Source organism: Quercus lobata, chromosome 11 (genome assembly GCF_001633185.2).
Source record: "Quercus lobata isolate SW786 chromosome 11, ValleyOak3.0 Primary Assembly, whole genome shotgun sequence".
Taxonomy (NCBI): Eukaryota; Viridiplantae; Streptophyta; class Magnoliopsida; order Fagales; family Fagaceae; genus Quercus; species Quercus lobata.
In genome coordinates this window covers 32,823,053-32,841,641 of record NC_044914.1, presented here as the reverse complement: position 1 = coordinate 32,841,641, position 18,589 = coordinate 32,823,053, and the positions used below count along the sequence as shown (strand labels likewise).

Here is an 18,589-nt window from a genome sequence, read left to right as displayed (position 1 = left end):
TGAGCAGGCACCTTCGAAGATTGACTTTTTCCTCGGGAGGACATTAATTCTCGTAAGGTTTTTCCTTTGCCAGCCATATTGTCTACCTTGTTGTCTGAAGAGTCATCCGAGCAGGCTATAACAATCGAAGCGCCGACCACGGAGTTTCGATCCTGCTCTCCTTCAAGGTCTGAAAGCTCAATCAAAGGGGTTTTATGAATCTCCTCTTCAAAATAGAACTCGTCTATCTCCTCCTCAAGAGGAAGACGAGATGATTCGGTCTCTCCTTCAACTGGCGCAGCAACTTCAAGGTTGTTTGGCGGGGGCAATTGCACGATTGGTGGAAGATTCCGAACACCAGGTAACACGACTGGCTTAAGATCTTGTCGGGTCAGAAACTTGGGCTTGTATACATCAATCCTAGCCAACCTTGGACTACCAGCTCTTATGGCGTGGCCGATGGCTTGGAAGGAGCAGGTTAGGGGTTGGTAGCCCAAAACCAAATGAGCTGCGTGTAACTGCCCGTCCTCGGTAACGTAGATTTCCGACCTCAACAGGTAGTTCAAGGCCGGAGGCCGGAACGTTTACGTGGCTCAGCTTAGGAGCAACTTGAGCCTTATCTGCAAAATATCCGAGAAGAAGATCAGAGCTAAGTCATAAAATTTTTTCGATTCTTTAAAAAAAAAAAAAAAAAAAGAATCTAAAAAGCTAAGCCCCCTCCCTAAAGGATTGGCCTTAAAGGCGTCGCACCTGGAATTCCTGCCTTAGTTGGACAATGAAAACCATCGCTCCACTCTCCTGAGGCAATGAGGAAATCATCCTTCATAGTCTTATTGGATATGGGGAGGCAGGAGATTAGCCTAACGACCTCGGACCGAGATTTTAGGTAATACCCTCCCTTCTCGACGTAATGGCACTCGTACAGGTGAACCACATCATACCAGGTCAGGCCTAGAACCATCCGCTCATTAAAGACATCTATGCAGCCTAATACCCTGAACATGTTTGGAGCGCACTGATGCGGTGTCAACCTATGGTGGAACAAGTAGTCCCGGGTAATCCTACGCATGGGGAGTGTCATTCCTCCTTCTATAAAGGCAATCATAGGAATGATAACTTCACCCATATTTCTATCCATCAATACTCCTTCTGGGGGACAGTACCGCAGAACCACCCCTTGCGGGATGTGGTATTTTGCCCTAAAAGTCTCCATGGCAGCTGGAGTGTCTACTAAATCTTTGAATCTACCCATCTAAGTTGAACTGGAGGGATGGGAATAAAACTGAGGAGAAAATTGAAATCCGAGGAGAAATTCGAAGCAATGAAACGAGCGGAACTTACGAGTATCTTCACAAACGACCAGTAAGATGCTTGAAAATCTCTTCTAGGAAGGACGCTTCACAGAAACGGTTATGGAAATCTGAAGAATGGAAGTGTTCGTAGATCTCTGGGCGCTGGAGTTCTCTGGACTTCTGATATGCAGATAAAAAAAAAAAAAAAAAAAAAAAAAAGCCTCTCTAGTGCTTTATATAGCAAGAGGGAGAAAGAAAATCACTCCCGCTCAAAAATTAATGGAAAAATGCTGGCCGTCAGATCTACGCCTCGCCGTTGGATAAAGGAGACATAAAGCTACTTGGAGTAAATGGCCGCGCCTCGTAAATTGTAGCGCGTCAAAAGTAACTGCTCGCATGCGCGAACCAAGATCTCATTAATTCTATCCTTTGTGAATGTCAAAACCCCGTTTTTCTCCTCGGAAGGAGATCAAAAACCGAAGTTTTGAGAGGCTATTATGAGGACCGACCCAGAATAACAGGTTGATTGGGCCCTGGGCCCGTCCGAGGACCAGTCCGTCTGAGGAGACATCGTGACCCAGAATCCTTATTTAGGCCCATTGGGGCAAAGAGAATATGTCCAAGGAGGAATTCCTCCTCGGACATTGCAAAATCTAGATCAAAGGTGCGTCCCAGCCATTGTAGTCCATCCCCCGAATACGCAAAAAGGAAGGAGACCCAAAATATCTTAGCAAAGGCTGCCACCACCACATTAAATGTATTACGACTACTCTTCTGGCCGCATTAATGAAGAGAAGACCCCTGAAGAGTGCTACCTTAGCCACTGCAACTCACAAAGAATTGATAAGGGTGTCTGATGGGACATGTGCTCAAGTAGGGGTTTGGATGATCAACAAGTGTAAAGCCTAGATGATAGAAGAAGGCCTATATAATATGTAAAAGTCCCCCAAGAGAGGGGGACGAGAGACGAAGAAAAAGAGAGGAGAGAACACTGTAGGGAAATTTCATTTGCATGAATCTGTGCCCATTGACCAAGTTTGAGACCTGATCATTTGAGAAGGATCTCTCTTTACTACTATCTCCTTTTGTTTTTGTTTCTGTATCCCCTGAGCCCATGCAACAAACCGTTTAAGCTAACTGAAACCAAGTTCTTTAGCCCATACTCTACAAAAAAATTCATTGTGTTGGACTTTTTGGGCCAAGACTTGACCAACAAGGATTGGGCCACTAAAATCGTGTCCCTACAATATCTATTTTTGAGATTTTTTTAAAAAAATAAAATTTATAAAAAGTAACATGTAGAATATGTAGATTACTTTTTTTTTTTTTTTTTTTTTTTTTGTGGATAATGATAAGGGAATAGAGCTCTTTATTTTTTTTTAATGATAAATTTCAAATTTGAAGTGTGGGAATTCTTTTTGTGATAAAGATAAATTCCTTAATTTAAGAGACAAAAGGGTTTTGATAAATACGTGGGGTCCATTGTTTTCAATTTAATTACAACTATGTCATTAAAAACATTTTCTGTATTCTTAAAACACCTCCTTAGCCATTTTCAAAATCTTGTTTTAAATTAGGAAAATAGGATACAGTTTTTTGAAAACCGTACTTAGAAAAAATTAGCCAAACAATAAATTCAAGTGTGAGACCCACTATTTTATGGATTACAAAACAAAAAACTCTATTTAAATACTCTTACCAAACATGCCCTAATATAGTCATGAGTTGTTAGTTTTTATTCATTCATTATTATTCACTAATTTATCACAAGCTTTTAAAAAAAAAAAAAAAAGTGTTACATCTACAATATTTTCATAACAAATCACATGTGATAAGTTCTTATTGGTTTAATTTGAATCACAATTTAAATTACTTTTTTGCCTATTTATAACAACCAATAACAACCTACTATTTAGAATTTATTGTGAATATATTATGAATATAGCATCCCTTTAAAAATATATATATCTGATCATAAAATTTTTGTAATTATCATTAACCCAATTTTCAACCACACACATACACACTACTTTTTACAACCCATTGTTTCCACCATACACACACACTCCACTATAATTACAAACCAATTCTCCACCACATACCAAAAGTTAAAGAATAAAAAATATCTTCATCTCAAACTCAAAGACTCAAACAGGGAAAGGATTTCAGCATTGAAAAAAAGAAAAAAAAAAAAAACCTAAAGAGAGAGGAAGACTAGGCGACAAACATGGCAAGGAAGACGATCATGGAGATCGGGTGCCAGAGGAGGCTAAGGAAGAGGATGAGGAGCGTGATGAGCATATAGTTCATGCAGTACAAATGGGTCTTTCTCTAGAACCGATTTGCTCCACCTCCACAGCCGCTTGTCCTCCTCTCTATCGCCGACAAAATGCAGTTTTTTGCTTTTATTGTTCGGATTTCATTAGGCGTATGAGAAAGATTGTTTTTGTGTTTCAAATCTTTCGATTGGGTTTTGTGTTTTTGTTCTGATTGTGGTATGTTTTAGTTTGTAACCGTTGAGATTGAGAAGCAAGAGAGATTGAAGAACAAAAGAGAAAAGGGATGAGAGAGAGAGAGAATCATTAACCAATGATTATTTGAAGAGTGAAATATGTTTGGAGTAGCTACGGTAATTGCTACAGTGCTCTCCAACTCAAGAGAGCTACTGTAGCCAATCTAAAAAAAAAAAAAAAAAAAATAGAGATGGAGAGACTATTGGAGCTTGATTTTTCTGTGTTTGCTCTCCAAATAAGGTTTTAGAGAGCCTATTGAAGACGCTCTAATGTCCTTGTCAAGCCTTTTCTCTCAAGATTTCTGCAACACCTCACTACTTTTAGTTTATAATAACTATCTTACTGTACAAAATGCCTTCCTTTCAAGTGTGAAAGAAGGTAAAAATTGGACTTTTGTTTGATGATGAATGGTGTTGTCTATAGAGGGGAAATGGAGTAGATAGTATAATTTTTACTCCACTATTTCCCTCCAGTTATTGTTTTGTATATATATTTTTTATCCTTGGGCACGTTTGAGTTCAAAGTCAAGCTAATAAAACATGCCAAAACTCACATTTGGCGGAAATAAAGATATGAGTACTGATCAACACTCGTGCCTCAGTGACAAGGTTCTGATCAGCACCTATGCCTTGGGCACGTTTTGTATCTAACTTTGTATTTTGGCAGGTTTCTCTCTCTCTCTTTGATTTGTTTAAGGATAATTACAAAATTTAAAGGAATTTTAAAGCTACTAAACAAATGAAACATTATCTTAAAGATCTTATCTTTTAATCTTTGATTTTCCCTCTCATTTTCAAAGAGGGAAAGTCAAAGAATTAAAATCCATGCTTTATGTCTAAATTTTATGATTATTTTTAAAATTTTTAATTACATCCTTATCATAAAAAATAAACTAATGGAATTTTGACATAAAATTAGTTCTAAGTAATCCAATTAAGGATCAATTAAATTGAATTGGTTATAATCACATGGTTTAGGTATTAATGTGCTTGGATGCATATTAACCATTGGTTCTTGATGTGGCTTGATCTTCCGACGGTCGGGGTCCAATCTAAACATTCTTTGTCTTTTTGATCATGATGAAGTTAATTTTGTTTTAAAGTGATGTTTATTTCCTTTGAATGGTAAGAACAGAATTTTTATTTTGGGTTATTTAACACTACGGTTTTACTCCTTTTGTGAGTTCTCGGTTGCAAAATGAAGTGCCTACAATTATCTAGTAAGGTAGGCTGCCTTTACAGTAGTCAACTCAATCGGCCATCCAACAATAGGTTACTCATAATTGCTTTAAGATCCGACCCGCTGAGCCAAGCATGGCCCTTTGCCCCACCCGACTCAACTTAGAGGCATGAAAAATCTATATTTAGGGCAAAGCATTGTAGTTGAACAAAGACTAGTGGAAGTTATTATTTCATTAGTCTTTTCTTTCTCTAAATGAATTTGCATTATTCATTCCTTTTTTGGATTTTGGAATCTTATAAGCATTTTGTTTTGATATATTTAGGTTGTTGTAAAATAGTGGAAGCTCAAATTACCAGGATTGATTGTGAAACTATTTTAGGCTTGTGAAAGATCTTCAAACTAACAATAGGAACAAATAAAATTAATCAAAAAAAAAAAAAAAAAGATACAAAACACCAAGAATTTACATGGTTCAACAATAATCTACATCCTCGGGTGACGACAAACAAATTTCACTATAACAAATTTGAGATAATACAAATTGGTGTAGAGGCACTCTCACAAACCCAAATCCCAGATACACCCAAATAACTCTCTCTTACAAATACAAACCAAAGAACCAAAGTTTCACAAATACCAAATACGAATACCAATTCTAGATGAGTATAAAGGTGCTTGATTAAGTTTGGTTATTCACCTTATTATTGAGTTCATGATGAGCTCAACCTTAAGACTGAATGCAAATTTTATATTCATGATTAGTTCGTTAATTTTCAAAATATTTTTAACTTGTTAATGAGTTACGTTGAGTTAATTAATTGAGCAAGATATACAAGTTTGATTTAAGAAAATTATCTTCTTTAGTGTCATACACTAACCATGTTAAGAGCCACTCCTTTCTAAAGGGGACTGATGAGAATTGTAGAAAAATGTATGAGAATATATGAGATTTGACTAAATTTGAAGCAATCACCCTCCAGTAAAGAGATTGAGAGAGACAAAATGCATTAAGGTAACAACTTTTAGAAATTTTTTTTATGAAAAAAAAAAAAATTTTTTGACAACTTTTTATATTTTCTATTAAAGTGATATTAAAAATTTTCTAAAATGACCACCACACAAAGTTCTTATGAGATAGGGGTAATGGTCGAAATTCAAATCTCTAAAAGAGATATTCACACATATATAGACTTAAATTACTAACATTTCTCTCCCCTTCCAAAAAAAAAAAAAAAATTAAACCCTTGTCCTCAAGGTTTTATCGTATTCTTTAATGTCAAACATACCAAAAATATATTTTAAGGCATGCACCGATTGCGATTGACCAAATAAGTAGTACAAACAATTATTAAAAAGAAAAAATAGTACAACCATATCATCACCATAAAAGTAATACAACCACAAACCAAATTATTATTATTTTTTTAAATGCTGTCAAAAAGAAGAAAAAAAATTAGTACAACTGTAACTATTAAGGAAATTAACCTTAGGTAATTTTGTAAATTTTGACGAAATTTCTAAATACTAAAAACCACATAGAATTTTTTTGTTTATTTTGATATTTTTACTTTAAAAAATATTTACGGATTACATGAACAGTACACAGTACACAAGATTCAAAGAAAAATAACATAAACACAAGCTCAAAAACATTATTCAAACTCCACCTAAATATTAGTCAACACATAGTGGAATATCTGTCTCAATTACTAAGAAATTACCAAGAAGCTATCATGCACCGAATTCCTTTTTCCCCCAACATCTCTAAAATGATATGCAGAGAAACTTCTCGTAACAAGTACTATACATATCATGCACCAAATTCCTTTTTCCCCCAACATCTCTAAAATGATATGCAGAGAAACTTCTCGTAACAAGTACTATACATACACGAATGAAATTGTTACAAGCATTGCATATTCTCCATTAGCGTTTAGCATTACTCTGCCTCTCTTCGCAACAACCCTAAACTCTCTTTGTGTTTTCACCAAATAACTAAATAAACAAAGAAACTCTGTGTTTTTTAGTCTTCCAGTTCAAACACTCTCTTTTCTCTCCATTAGGCTCCATTGTCATGTCTACGTTGAGGTTTCGAAAGCCTAGCGAGATTGATATATGTGATGAAACACAAGAAGACTGGTGGTCTGCCTCCAAGACCCACAAGCGGAGATGGAGAATGGCTTTCACGGCCATATCTTTCACCAGGCTCCTTTTTTCCTTGTCCAAGAAAGTCCTCGACAAGGATGGCTCTCTCTTGCGCACCCTTTCCTACGTTGCCATTGACGTGCCGCGTATCAACGAGGACTCCCCACTTGACAACAAAGCTGTTACATTACTTACTGTTGATCCAACAAAGCTTCGTGACATGGTAAGGGATAAAAACTTTGAGTCTCTAAGTGAATTTGGAGGAGTTCAAGAACTTGCTTTCATTCTTGAAACTGATGTAAAAAATGGTATCAATGGTGGTGAGGCTGATCTTATTCATAGACAGAATGTTTTTGGTGCCAATAAATATCAAAAACCACCACCAAAAAGGTTTCTAAATTTTGTGTTTGATGCGTTAAAAGATTTTACTATTGTAGAGTTCGGATGTGGTCTACTCTCTCTTGGCTTTGGTATCAAGCAACATGGCTGGAAAGATGGGTGGTATGATGGTGGGAGTATCATTCTTGCTGTCGTTTTGGTTGTTGTTGTGTCCGCAGTGAGTAACTTTAAACAATCAAAGCAATTTCAGAAGCTTTCAACAAAGAGTAGTGATATAAGAGTCGAAGTTGTGAGAGAAGGGAGGCGCCAACCTATATCAATATTTGATGTTTTTGTGGGAGATATTGTGTGCTTAAAGATTGGTGATCAGATACCCTCTGATGGGTTATTCGTGGAAGGGCATTCCTTGAAGGTGGATGAGTCTAGCATGACGGGTGAAAGTGATCACATTGAAATCAAGGAAGGGAATCCCTTTATGTTATCAGGCACAAAGGTCACGGATGGCTTCGGTTTCATGCTTGTCACTTCTGTGGGCATGAACACAGCGTGGGGCGAGATGATGAGTTCAATAAACCGTGATTTGAATGAGGAGACGCCATTACAAGTACGCCTCAACAAGCTAACTTCTTATATTGGGAAGATTGGACTGTTGGTGGCTGCACTTGTTCTTCTGGTTATGTTGATTCGGTACTTCACAGGGAACACAAGAGATGACAAGGGAAACAAGGAATTCAATGGCAGCAAGACAAAGTTTGATGATGTGATGAATGTAGTAGTGAGCATTGTATCTGCTGCTGTCACTATCATTGTAGTGGCTATTCCAGAAGGCTTGCCACTGGCTGTTACTTTAACTCTGGCTTATTCTATGAAATGCATGATGGCTGATCATGCTATGGTCCGGAAACTATCATCTTGTGAGACAATGGGCTCAGCTACAATAATCTGCACAGACAAAACAGGCACTCTAACACTAAATGAAATGAAAGTTACAGAGTTTTGGCTTGGAAAGGAAGCAATGAAAGATGACAGTTCTGCAGGTTTGGCAGGTAATATTCTCAAACTACTAGAACAAGCAGTTAGCTTAAACACAACTGGTACAATTTACAAACCACATTCTACATCAGTTCCTGAGATTTCTGGTAGCCCAACTGAGATAGCAATTCTTTCTTGGGCTGTATTAAATTTGGATACGAGTATTGATGACATAAAGCAGAATTATCACACAATCCATGTAGAGGCCTTCAATTCAGAGAAAAAGAGAAGTGGGGTTTTGGTGAAGAGGAACAATGAGAAAACCATTCATACTCATTGGAAGGGAGCTGCTGAAATGATACTGGCAATGTGTTCATCTTATTATGACAGAGAAGGGGTGCTGAAAGTAATGGATGAGGACGAAAGGTTGCAGTTTGAGTCTATTATTAAGAATATGGCACAAAAAAGCTTGAGATGCATTGCATTTGCCTACAAAGAAGTTGAAGAAGAAAGTGGACAAGTTCTTGAGAAGCTTGACGAAAATGGGCTGACATTATTAGGGTTAGTTGGCTTGAAGGGTCCATGTCGGCCAGAAGTCAGTGCAGTTGTAGAGTCTTGCAGAGCTGCTGGAGTGAATATCAAAATGATCACCGGTGACAATGTGCATACAGCAGAGGCTATAGCTCTTGAATGCAAGATTCTCAATCCTGATGATGATTTGGGTAATGAAGCTGTAGTTGAAGGGGTGCATTTTAGAAATTACTCACCTGAAGAGAGAATGGAAAAGATTGATAAAATCCTTGTAATGGCCAGGTCATCTCCTTTTGACAAGCTTCTTATGGTACAGTGCTTGAAGCAGAAAGGCCATGTTGTTGCAATCACAGGTAATGGAACCAATGATGCACCTGCACTAAAGGAAGCTGACATTGGGCTTTCCATGGGTATCCAGGGAACTAAAGTGGCAAAAGAGAGCTCAGATATAGTCATCTTGGATGACAATTTTACCTCTGTGGTAACAGTATTGAGGTGGGGAAGGTGTGTATACACTAACATACAAAAGTTTCTTCAATTTCGGCTCACCGTGAATGTTGCTGCCCTTGTTATCAACTTTGTTGCAGCGGTTTCTTCTGGCAAGGTCCCTTTGACTGCAGTCCAACTATTATGGGTGAATCTAATAATGGATACATTGGGAGCTTTAGCCTTGGCTACTGAGAAACCCACTAATGATCTTATGGCAAAGCCACCTGTTGGTCGATCGGAGCCACTTATAACCAGAATCATGTGGAGGAATCTCATAGCACAGGCTGTGTATCAATTAACCATCTTATTGGTTTTACAATTTAAGGGAAAATCCATCTTTGGTGTAAAGGAGAGCATTAAGAGCACCCTCATTTTCAATACTTTTGTCCTCTGCCAAGTATTCAATGAATTTAATGCAAGGAAATTGGAGAAGAAGAATATATTCAAAGGGATACTTACGAACAAGCTGTTTATGGCAATTGTTGGGGTCACCATAGTTCTTCAGCTGGTGATGGTGGAGTTTTTGAAGAGGTTTGCCAATACTGAGAGACTGGATTGGGGGCAATGGGGTGTTTGCATTGGACTTGCCGCTTTATCATGGCCAATTGGTTGCCTTGTAAAGTGCATCCCAGTTTCAGGCAAGCAGTTGGGAAACCAAAGAGCTTCTGTGTTCTGAAGCACTAGCCAATATTAGCCCTTAATCAAGTGACATGTCTGTTTTAAGTACTCTTTTTGCATTACCAGAATTCTGTATAAGGTTTCTCAAATTAGGGCATACTTTGATGCAACCTATATTCCCATATAAAAGTAAATAATAAATAAATAAACTGCTCCAGTATGTGGCCAACTTGGCAGGTAGACAGGTTATATATCTCAGACGTACGTCATTCACGTTGCTTCCGAGTTCACAAATTTTACTAAACTAGTCGTTTAACCCGTGCGATGCACAGGTTAAATTACTGAATGAGTTTGGAAGGAAAAAAAAAAAGCATTATATTTGAGTTTAAATAGTTACTATTAAGACTTTAAAAAGAAAAATAGTTAGCAACGTAGCATAGTTGCATGGAATGCTTGTGAGGAGTGATGTGTCAATGGCTATATCTATCCACAACAGGCATTGGAATCATTTTAAAAAAATGTAATCATAAATAGGTAATGTAAGGACTCAATTTGTAACGACCCTAAAATGATCGCATGTTGAGGGCCTAAACAATACAATTTGTAGAGCGTGGGTGTTCAAGAACTAGATTAACTTTTTTTAAAAGTAAAAAGATTCAACCTCTCGTTTATAGATGGATTAGAGCCGATATCACAATCTGTTTTTCTTTGAAACAAATACAGTTCTTTGGCTTTCAAGCTTTCTTCCTGAATGTTCTTTGTGTTGTTTTTTTTTTTTTTTGTTCCAATCCCCTTTTGGATGCTTTTCTTTCATGTTATATACTGCCCTCTTCATTCCATCTTCACCACACACGTGTAGGTTGGGTTCAGGGGATCTCTTTCTGTCCCATCTAACATCTTTTGGAACCTCCTTTTAGCAGTTGTAAGGCTACTTCATCACTATCCAGGCATCACTTCCACATTAATGCGGCTAGAGAGTTGGTTGAGAGGGAATTAATGCAGAGGCAGCTGTTGCCATAGATATTTGTTTGCCTTCTTTCTCTTTTACCTTTGGTCCCTTATCCCACCTTTAGTGGTGACGTAGCTCCGAAGTATGTTTGTAATAAGATGGCGTCCTGATCGTCCTCGGACTTATATCGCTGAGAAGGATTTTGTCTTCGGACGAATACTAAACTCACATTTCGTGATATTCACTCTTCCTTTTGTTTGGTTACCCCAACAACCTGATATGGGCCTCCTTGGACGGATTTGCATCCTCGGATGGGCCACGGCCCAATTAACTTGACTTTAATAATTTCAGTGACTATCCGGCCCCCACAATAGCCCCTCAAAATCTTGCTTTTCGACTCCTTGGGAGGAAATATGGATTTTGACGACATAAGCCCATACCCATTCATGTTTTGGGGCATGCTTCTGACGCTTCGGTATCCCGATCCTGGCAGCATTAAATTTTGGTGACGCCCTTGTCTCCCACATTCGATGGTCAGATGTAAATCGAACGGTATAGGGCCAATCTCGTTTCGTGAGCGGGAATTTTACCACTCATAATTTCTACACGACTATAAAGGCGTTCTCAAATCAATTCTCTTTCTTACCTTCGGTGACCACACAGTTCCAGAGCTCATACACTGAACCTGCCTTTCTCCTTTTTCATCATTTTCCTGGCGTCTACAAATAATCACATCTTGTCCGAGGTCCCTCTTTTAAATCTGTAATTCTTCTCAAAATCTTTACCACTTTTATCTTAAACTCGTTAATTTCTCTTCTAAATCCTCTAGAAAAATGGGAAAAAAGAAGAGTCCATTTTGATGTCTAGTTGAGTCCGAGGAAGGTATCAGAAATTTCCACTCTAAGTATGGGATTCTCTCCACGGTAGGTATGAGATATGCAGCCCAAGGGGAATGGGTCGATGCTAGGCAAACAGGGGAAGTAGTTATTCCTATGATTGCCTTCATAGAAGGCAGGATGACCATCCCCATGGGTAGTATTACTAGGAGCTACCTTAGTTTCTTTAGGTTATCCCCTACCCAGTGTGCCTCAAATATGTTTAGGATCCTGGGGAGCATAAATGCTTTGAATGAGAGGATGGACCTAAAACTGACTCACCATGATGTGAATTGGGTGTACAATCTCCACCACTTGAAAGGGCAGGGGTATTATCTCAGGTCGAGATATCCTGAGGTGAGACTGATCCAGTGCCTTCCCACTTCGAATAAGAACCTAAAAGAGGATTTCCTTATCTTCTCCAGGGAATGGCACAATGGTCTGCCATGCCCCACAGTGGAAGGAGTATCAGGTGGGAGTATAGTCAGAGATTCATAACGTTTGGTTTATATATACATTTTTTTTTTCTCGGTATTCCTACCTCTAACAACGCTTTGCTTTAATTCAATGCTTTTGCAGATAGACGTTATACAAAGCCCAACCTTAAGTTAGTCAATAAGGCGAGCTTGGACAAGGTATTGAAAGCCAAGATATATGTGAACGAAGCTGACGGCCAGCTCCAAACAGCACATTTAATCCTCAGCTATACCCCCCTATCATCCGCTTTCCAGGCGCCGAAGTACGTGATTAGAGCCCGCGATCCTCGGCTTCACCATATTAGTGTTACCTATAAAGGGTTTATAGTTCCAGAAGGTATTCCACTTCCCCAATATACGTCCCGTACCAAGCCTCTTTTCGTGGACAAAGTCTCGGTAGGAGCCTCTTCATCCCAGCTTACCCCCGGAGAAGAGGAAGTAGAAGAGAGAGAGGAAGAGGAAAAAGACGAGGAAGAAGTTGTAGAGGCCTCTGACTCCTCGGACGACTTTGGGATTTTTGATCAATCCATAAACTCCGAGGAGGATCCTGACGAGATGGGGATACAGAGAAAGCCCCAAAGAAGCTTGTTGGAGTTGATGGAAGGTCAACCCAGGAAGAATGCGCCGGCAAAATCAACACAATCCCAGGTTCCATCTCTTCCCACTAGGTCTCCTCCTCCGGCTCCTCGCCAGCCTTCTCGTCAACCTCCTCAGCCAGCCCGTCCTAATGCTGCCGAGTTAAAAAGGCGTAGGGAGCAAAAGGGCCAAGAGATGGTAGACGTTGGCAAGTCTCGTCCTACTCGTGAGGAGAATGCCCAACGAGCTGCAAAGCAGCAAAAAACCAGGCACCAAGCTTCGCGGGGCTAGGAGAGATCTGATTCCCAACTTTTTGAGCCATAAACATTTTTGCCAACACCTATACACGGCGGGGAGCCCCTACAAGATGATGCATCTATAAGGGACTTCAACGGTGGCATAGGGTGTCACATAGTCTCGGCCATAGAGGAGGCCTTATTGCTCCCAAAAGATATGGCTGAAATAAAGAATATGAGGAAGAATGAACTCATCCTCGATAATAAAAGATACTTGGGCATGGTAAGAAGCTGGCTTTTTTCTTCTTTCCTTTTACGATCATTACTTACCAACATGTACTTTTCACTGACCATAACGTTAACCTCTTTCCTACAGATTATCCAAAATACTTTCAAGCTGGATGAGATGCTTAATATCTGTTCCAATCAGCTAGATGATGAAAGGAAGAGACGGGTAACGGCTGCACAAATCTTGTCCAAATTTCAACAGGACTTGGCCGATGTGAAGAAAAAGTTACTTGCTGAGGAGCAAGCTCGCAAGAGCGTCGAGTCGGCCCTAGAAGGCTATCAAAAGCAGGCCGAGGACTAGGGGAACCGCTTGCATGAGGCGAATGTCGAACTGAAGAAGGCTCAGGAACAAGTCCTAGTTCTTAAGAAGCACTCGGAGGATACCTAAAAACTAAGAGAGCAAGCTGAAAAGTCCAGGGAAGAAGCTGAGAAAGCAAAAACTGAGGCCGAATGGGCAATGAATGAAGTTGAGCAGAGAGGCTATGAGGTTGGTATAGCTGAGACTAAGGAGGCTTTCAAAGCCGAGGTTCCAGCGGTGTGTCGTATCTACTGCGAAAAAACTTGGGATGAGGCCCTTAACCGAGCTGGGGTTGAGGCTTCGTCTGAGTTACGGAGGCCAAAGAACGTATTCTATCCTGAGGCGATCCGTCCCTCAGCTCCTCCACCCCATCAAGCTAAAGCTTCTCTTTCAATCATTAATCCCAATGAGGAGGTTTTGCCTCAAAGTTTTCCTCCCTCGGGCCAGCCAAAACCAGCTAAAGGGGGTATTGCCCCTCCAGGAGCTTCCTCGGACAAGACTGCAACTGCTTCAGAGGCAGAAACGGCCTCCCAAAGTTTTCAACAGGATTTGGCTTCCACCGTCTTGCCAATTAGGGGAGCTACTAAGGATAAAGAGGAAGTCACTACCATAGAGGCAGACAAATCAGCTAGCCAGGCCCCGAAGATCCAATTTAAATTGAAAAAGTAGGATTTGTTTTGTAGTCTGATTAGAAATTTTGTAAGGACTCTCATGTTTATTTTCTTACTGCTCTTGCTGCTTTATATTATTTTTGTACTTGTTCACTGTGTTACTGTAATTTGGATGGGTTCATTTTGACTATCCTTTGTTTGCATGGGGAAGTTTTACTTATAAACATCGCCAATTGGCAATTAAAAATGGATGATTAGCATTAATACTGCGGGGTCTTGGGGAGACATTTTAGATACGCACGTATTCTTTCCAATCAATGGAAGCTTTTTATAAAAAGTTCAAAAACTGAATAAAATTGCGCCTTCAGTACTTTCGTTGTACATTAAATGTCATTCATAGATTTCTCTTTAGTACTTCAATAGATGTTATAGGGCATTAATTTCTACTAATTTTGTGATCCGAGGACCTGACACAACTTAGTTTTTGTTCAACACTTCAATACACATCATAGGGTGTTAATTTTCACTAAGTTTGTGGTCCAAGGACCTGACATAACTTAATTTCTGTTTAATACTTCAATACATATCGTAGGACGTTAATTTCCACTAAGTTAGTGATCCGGGGACCTGACATAACTTAGTTTCTATTTAACATTTCAATACATATCATAGGACGTTAATTTCCACTAAGTTTGTGATTCGAGGACCTGACATAATTTAGTTTCTGTTTAACATTTCAATACATATCATAGGACATTAATTTCCACTAAGTTTGTGATTCGAGGACCTGACGTAACTTAGTTTCTATTTAACATTTCAATACATATCATAGGACATAGGAACACAGGATGTATGGTTAACGTAAACTAAAAGAAAAACTCGAATTGAACTACTTTTATTAATAATAATACCTCTTGAGATTACTTACATTCCAAGGATGAAGTACAGCTTTTTCATCTAGGTCTTCTAGGTAATAGGCTCTAATCCCGGCTACAGAAGTAATCCGATAAGGCCCTTCCCAATTAGGCCTTAATTTTCCCCAATTTGGATTCTTGGTGGTTCCCAAAAATTTTCTCAACACCAGATCTCCTATTGCTAACGGCCTCAGCTTCACATTACTATCATAGCCTTGCTTGAGTTTATGCTGGTAGTAAGCCAGTTGAACCATCGCGCTCTCCCTTCGCTCCTTGATCAGGTCCAAACTTTTCTCCAACATCGCGTCGTTATTATAAGAGGAAAACATATTGGTCCTTAATGTTGGGAATCCAGTTTCCAGGGGGATGGCGGCCTCGGCCCCATAGGTCATGGAAAAGGGAGTCTCTCCCGTTGAACGTCGGGGCGTTGTTCGATATGTCTAGAGAACATGTGGCAATTCTTCCACCCATTTTCCTTTTGCATCATCTAGCCTCTTCTTAAGCTCATTGACTATTACTTTTTTAACAGCTTCAGCTTGCCCATTCCCTTGAGGATAAGCCGGAGTAGAATATTTATTTCTTATACCCAAGTCCGAACAATATTGCCTAAAGGCATTGCTATCAAATTGAAGTCCATTATCCTAGACAAGAGTGCATGGAGTTCCAAATCGCGTGACAATATTCCTCCAAATAAACTTCTTAACATCTACGTCTCTGATGTTAGCCAAGCACTCAGCTTCGACCCATTTAATGAAGTAATCTGTGCCGACCAACAGATACTTTTTGTTTCCTAGGGCTTTAGGAAAAGGGCCGACAATGTTCAGCCCCCATTGAGCAAAAGGCCAAGGGCTGGAGAGAGGGTTAAGAATTCCTCCTGGTTGGTGGATATTTGGAGCGAATCTTTGGCACTGATCACATTTCCTAACATACTCCTGCGCTTCCTTCTGCATATTTGGCCACCAATATCCTTGTGTGATGGCTCGGTGTGATAGAGACCTTCCCCCTGTATGACTTCCACAAATACTTTCGTGCAACTCTTTTAGGATTGACTCTGACGTCTCATGAGGCACACAGAGCAGGTACGGCCCAGAGAAGAACCGTTTGTATAACTTTTTGTCCTCAGACAACCAGTACCAAGGAGCTTTCCTCTGTATTTTCTCAGCTTCTACTTTCTCTTCGGGCAAGATGTCACTTTCAAGGAATTTCAATATGGGATCCATCCAGCTCGGCGCTAGACTGGTTTGATAAACTTGGCAAACGTCCTTTTCTAGTGAGGTGGGGGTACGCAAGTCTTCAACGATGATCAACCAAGGAAAATTCCGTACCGAGGAGGTGGCAAGGGTTGCCAAAGAGTCGGTGTGAGTATTTTCACCTCGGGGAATGTGCGATAAGACGAAAGACTCAAATTTCGTTTGCATACGCCTAACTTGGCTCAGATACCCCTGCATTCTTAGATCCCATGCCTCCAGCTCTCCTCTCACTTGGCCGACTACCAATCTCGAGTCCGAGAATAATTCTGCTATCTTTCCGCTCATTTTTTGGACCATACTCATTCCCATCAACAAAGTTTCGTATTTCGCTTCGTTGTTAGCAACCGAGAATCCTAACCTCAATGACTTCTCGATGATGACCTCTTCGGGGGATATCAAAACTAATCCCAATCCTGCTCCCCGTTGGTTTGCTGCCCCATCCATGTACACCCTCTAAGAGGATCCGCCTCGTGTGGATATTAGGCCAACCGATTTTTCATCCATGTTGTCTTGCTTCATGCTGTCTTGCTTCATGTTAACTTCTTCCGGGCACTTGGCGAACTCGGCCACCAGATCAACAAGGACTTGGCCTTTTACAGAGGTGCGAGGCATGTACTTGATATCGAAGGCACCTAGAATCGTGCCCCGTTTAGCATTCTTCCGGTGTACTTCTTAGTATGGACTTGAGAGGTAGCTGGGTCAAGATAACCACAGTATGGGCTTGAAAGTAATGCGGAAGTTTGCGTGTTGCATGGACCACCGCCAAGATGGCCTTTTCTAATGACAAGTATCTCACCTCGGCCTCATGAAGGGATTTGCTTACATAATAAACTAGCCTTTGGACACCACAGTCTTCTCGTATCAAGACGAAACTAACTGCATGAGGGGCAACCGCCAGATAAGCAAACAATACCTTATCCACCTCAGGACTAGACATGATAGGCAGCTTGGACAGGTATTCTTTCAACTGTTGGAATGCTATAGCACACTCCTCGGTCCATTCAAATCCTTGCCACTTATGCAATAGACGGAAAAAGGGACGACACCTCTTTGCTGACCTGGTGATAAACCGGTTCAAAACAGCAGTCATTCCAGTCAGTTTCTGCACTTCTTTTGGATTCCGAGTTGCTTGTAAATCGTTAATGGCCTTAATCTGATTTGGGTTCACTTCAATTCCTCTATGGGTCACCATGTACCCTAAGAACTTCCCGGAACCCACACCAAAAGAGCACTTCGAAGTATTTAAGCGTAACTTATGTTTTCTCAGTATCCCAAAGATGCTCGTGAGATCTTCCACATGCTCAGACACCACTTTACTCTTCACAACCATGTCATCGATATAAACTTCAATACTTCTACCAAGTTGTGGTTCAAACATTTTAGTCATCATGCGTTGGTAGGTAGATCCGGCGTTTTTCAAACTGAAGGGCATTATCTTGTAATGGTAGTTCCTAATTGAGGTGACAAAAGCAGTCTTTTCCTGATTGTCCACGGCCAGCGGTATTTGGTGATATCCTTGGAAGGCATCCAAGAAACTCATCCTAGGATGACCCACGGTTGCATCCACCAACTGGTCTATCTTCGGCATGGGAAATGGATCCTTTAGGCAAGCCTTATTGAGGTCCATGAAGTCCACGTACACCCGCCACTTTCCAATCTTCTTTTTTACCACCAACGTATTGGCCAACCATTAAGGATAAAAAAACTTCCTTGATAGCCCTAGCCTGTTTGAGCTTGGCCACTTCACTCCTAACGGCCTCGGCATGCTCCTTCAATGGTCGCCGAGAAGGCTTTCTCCTAGGAATAGCGGCGGGATTCACATTGAGTCGATGACAAATGAAATTCGGGTCCACCCCTGGGCCTTCATATGGGTTCCAAGCAAACACGTCTACATTTTCTCGGAGGAATTCCAGCAACCTCTCCTTCTCTTGCAAAGGCAACTTAGCCCTAATCTGGAAGAATTTTTCCGGATCATCAGCAACAGTTACCCTCTCCAAATTTCACACTCTACCTCATCGGCTGGTACATCCAATTGTAATGCTGGGGGCTTTAATTG

General features: G+C 40.2%; 1 protein-coding gene across 1 annotated transcript; it reads left to right on the top strand.

The window, feature by feature from the left end:
• Positions 1 to 6,888: 6,888 nt before the first annotated feature.
• Positions 6,889 to 10,118, top strand: LOC115966740 (putative calcium-transporting ATPase 13, plasma membrane-type). The gene has a single exon (XM_031085910.1). The coding sequence runs from the start codon at positions 7,041 to 7,043 to the stop codon at positions 10,116 to 10,118; it is 3,078 nt and encodes a 1,025-aa protein (XP_030941770.1). The 5' UTR covers positions 6,889 to 7,040.
• The last annotated feature ends 8,471 nt before the right edge of the window (positions 10,119 to 18,589 follow it).

Bases quoted from the DNA above. Each gene is read 5' to 3' on its own strand.
- LOC115966740 (XM_031085910.1), top strand. From the start codon at position 7,041: ATGTCTACGTTGAGGTTTCGAAAGCCTAGCGAGATTGATATATGTGAT.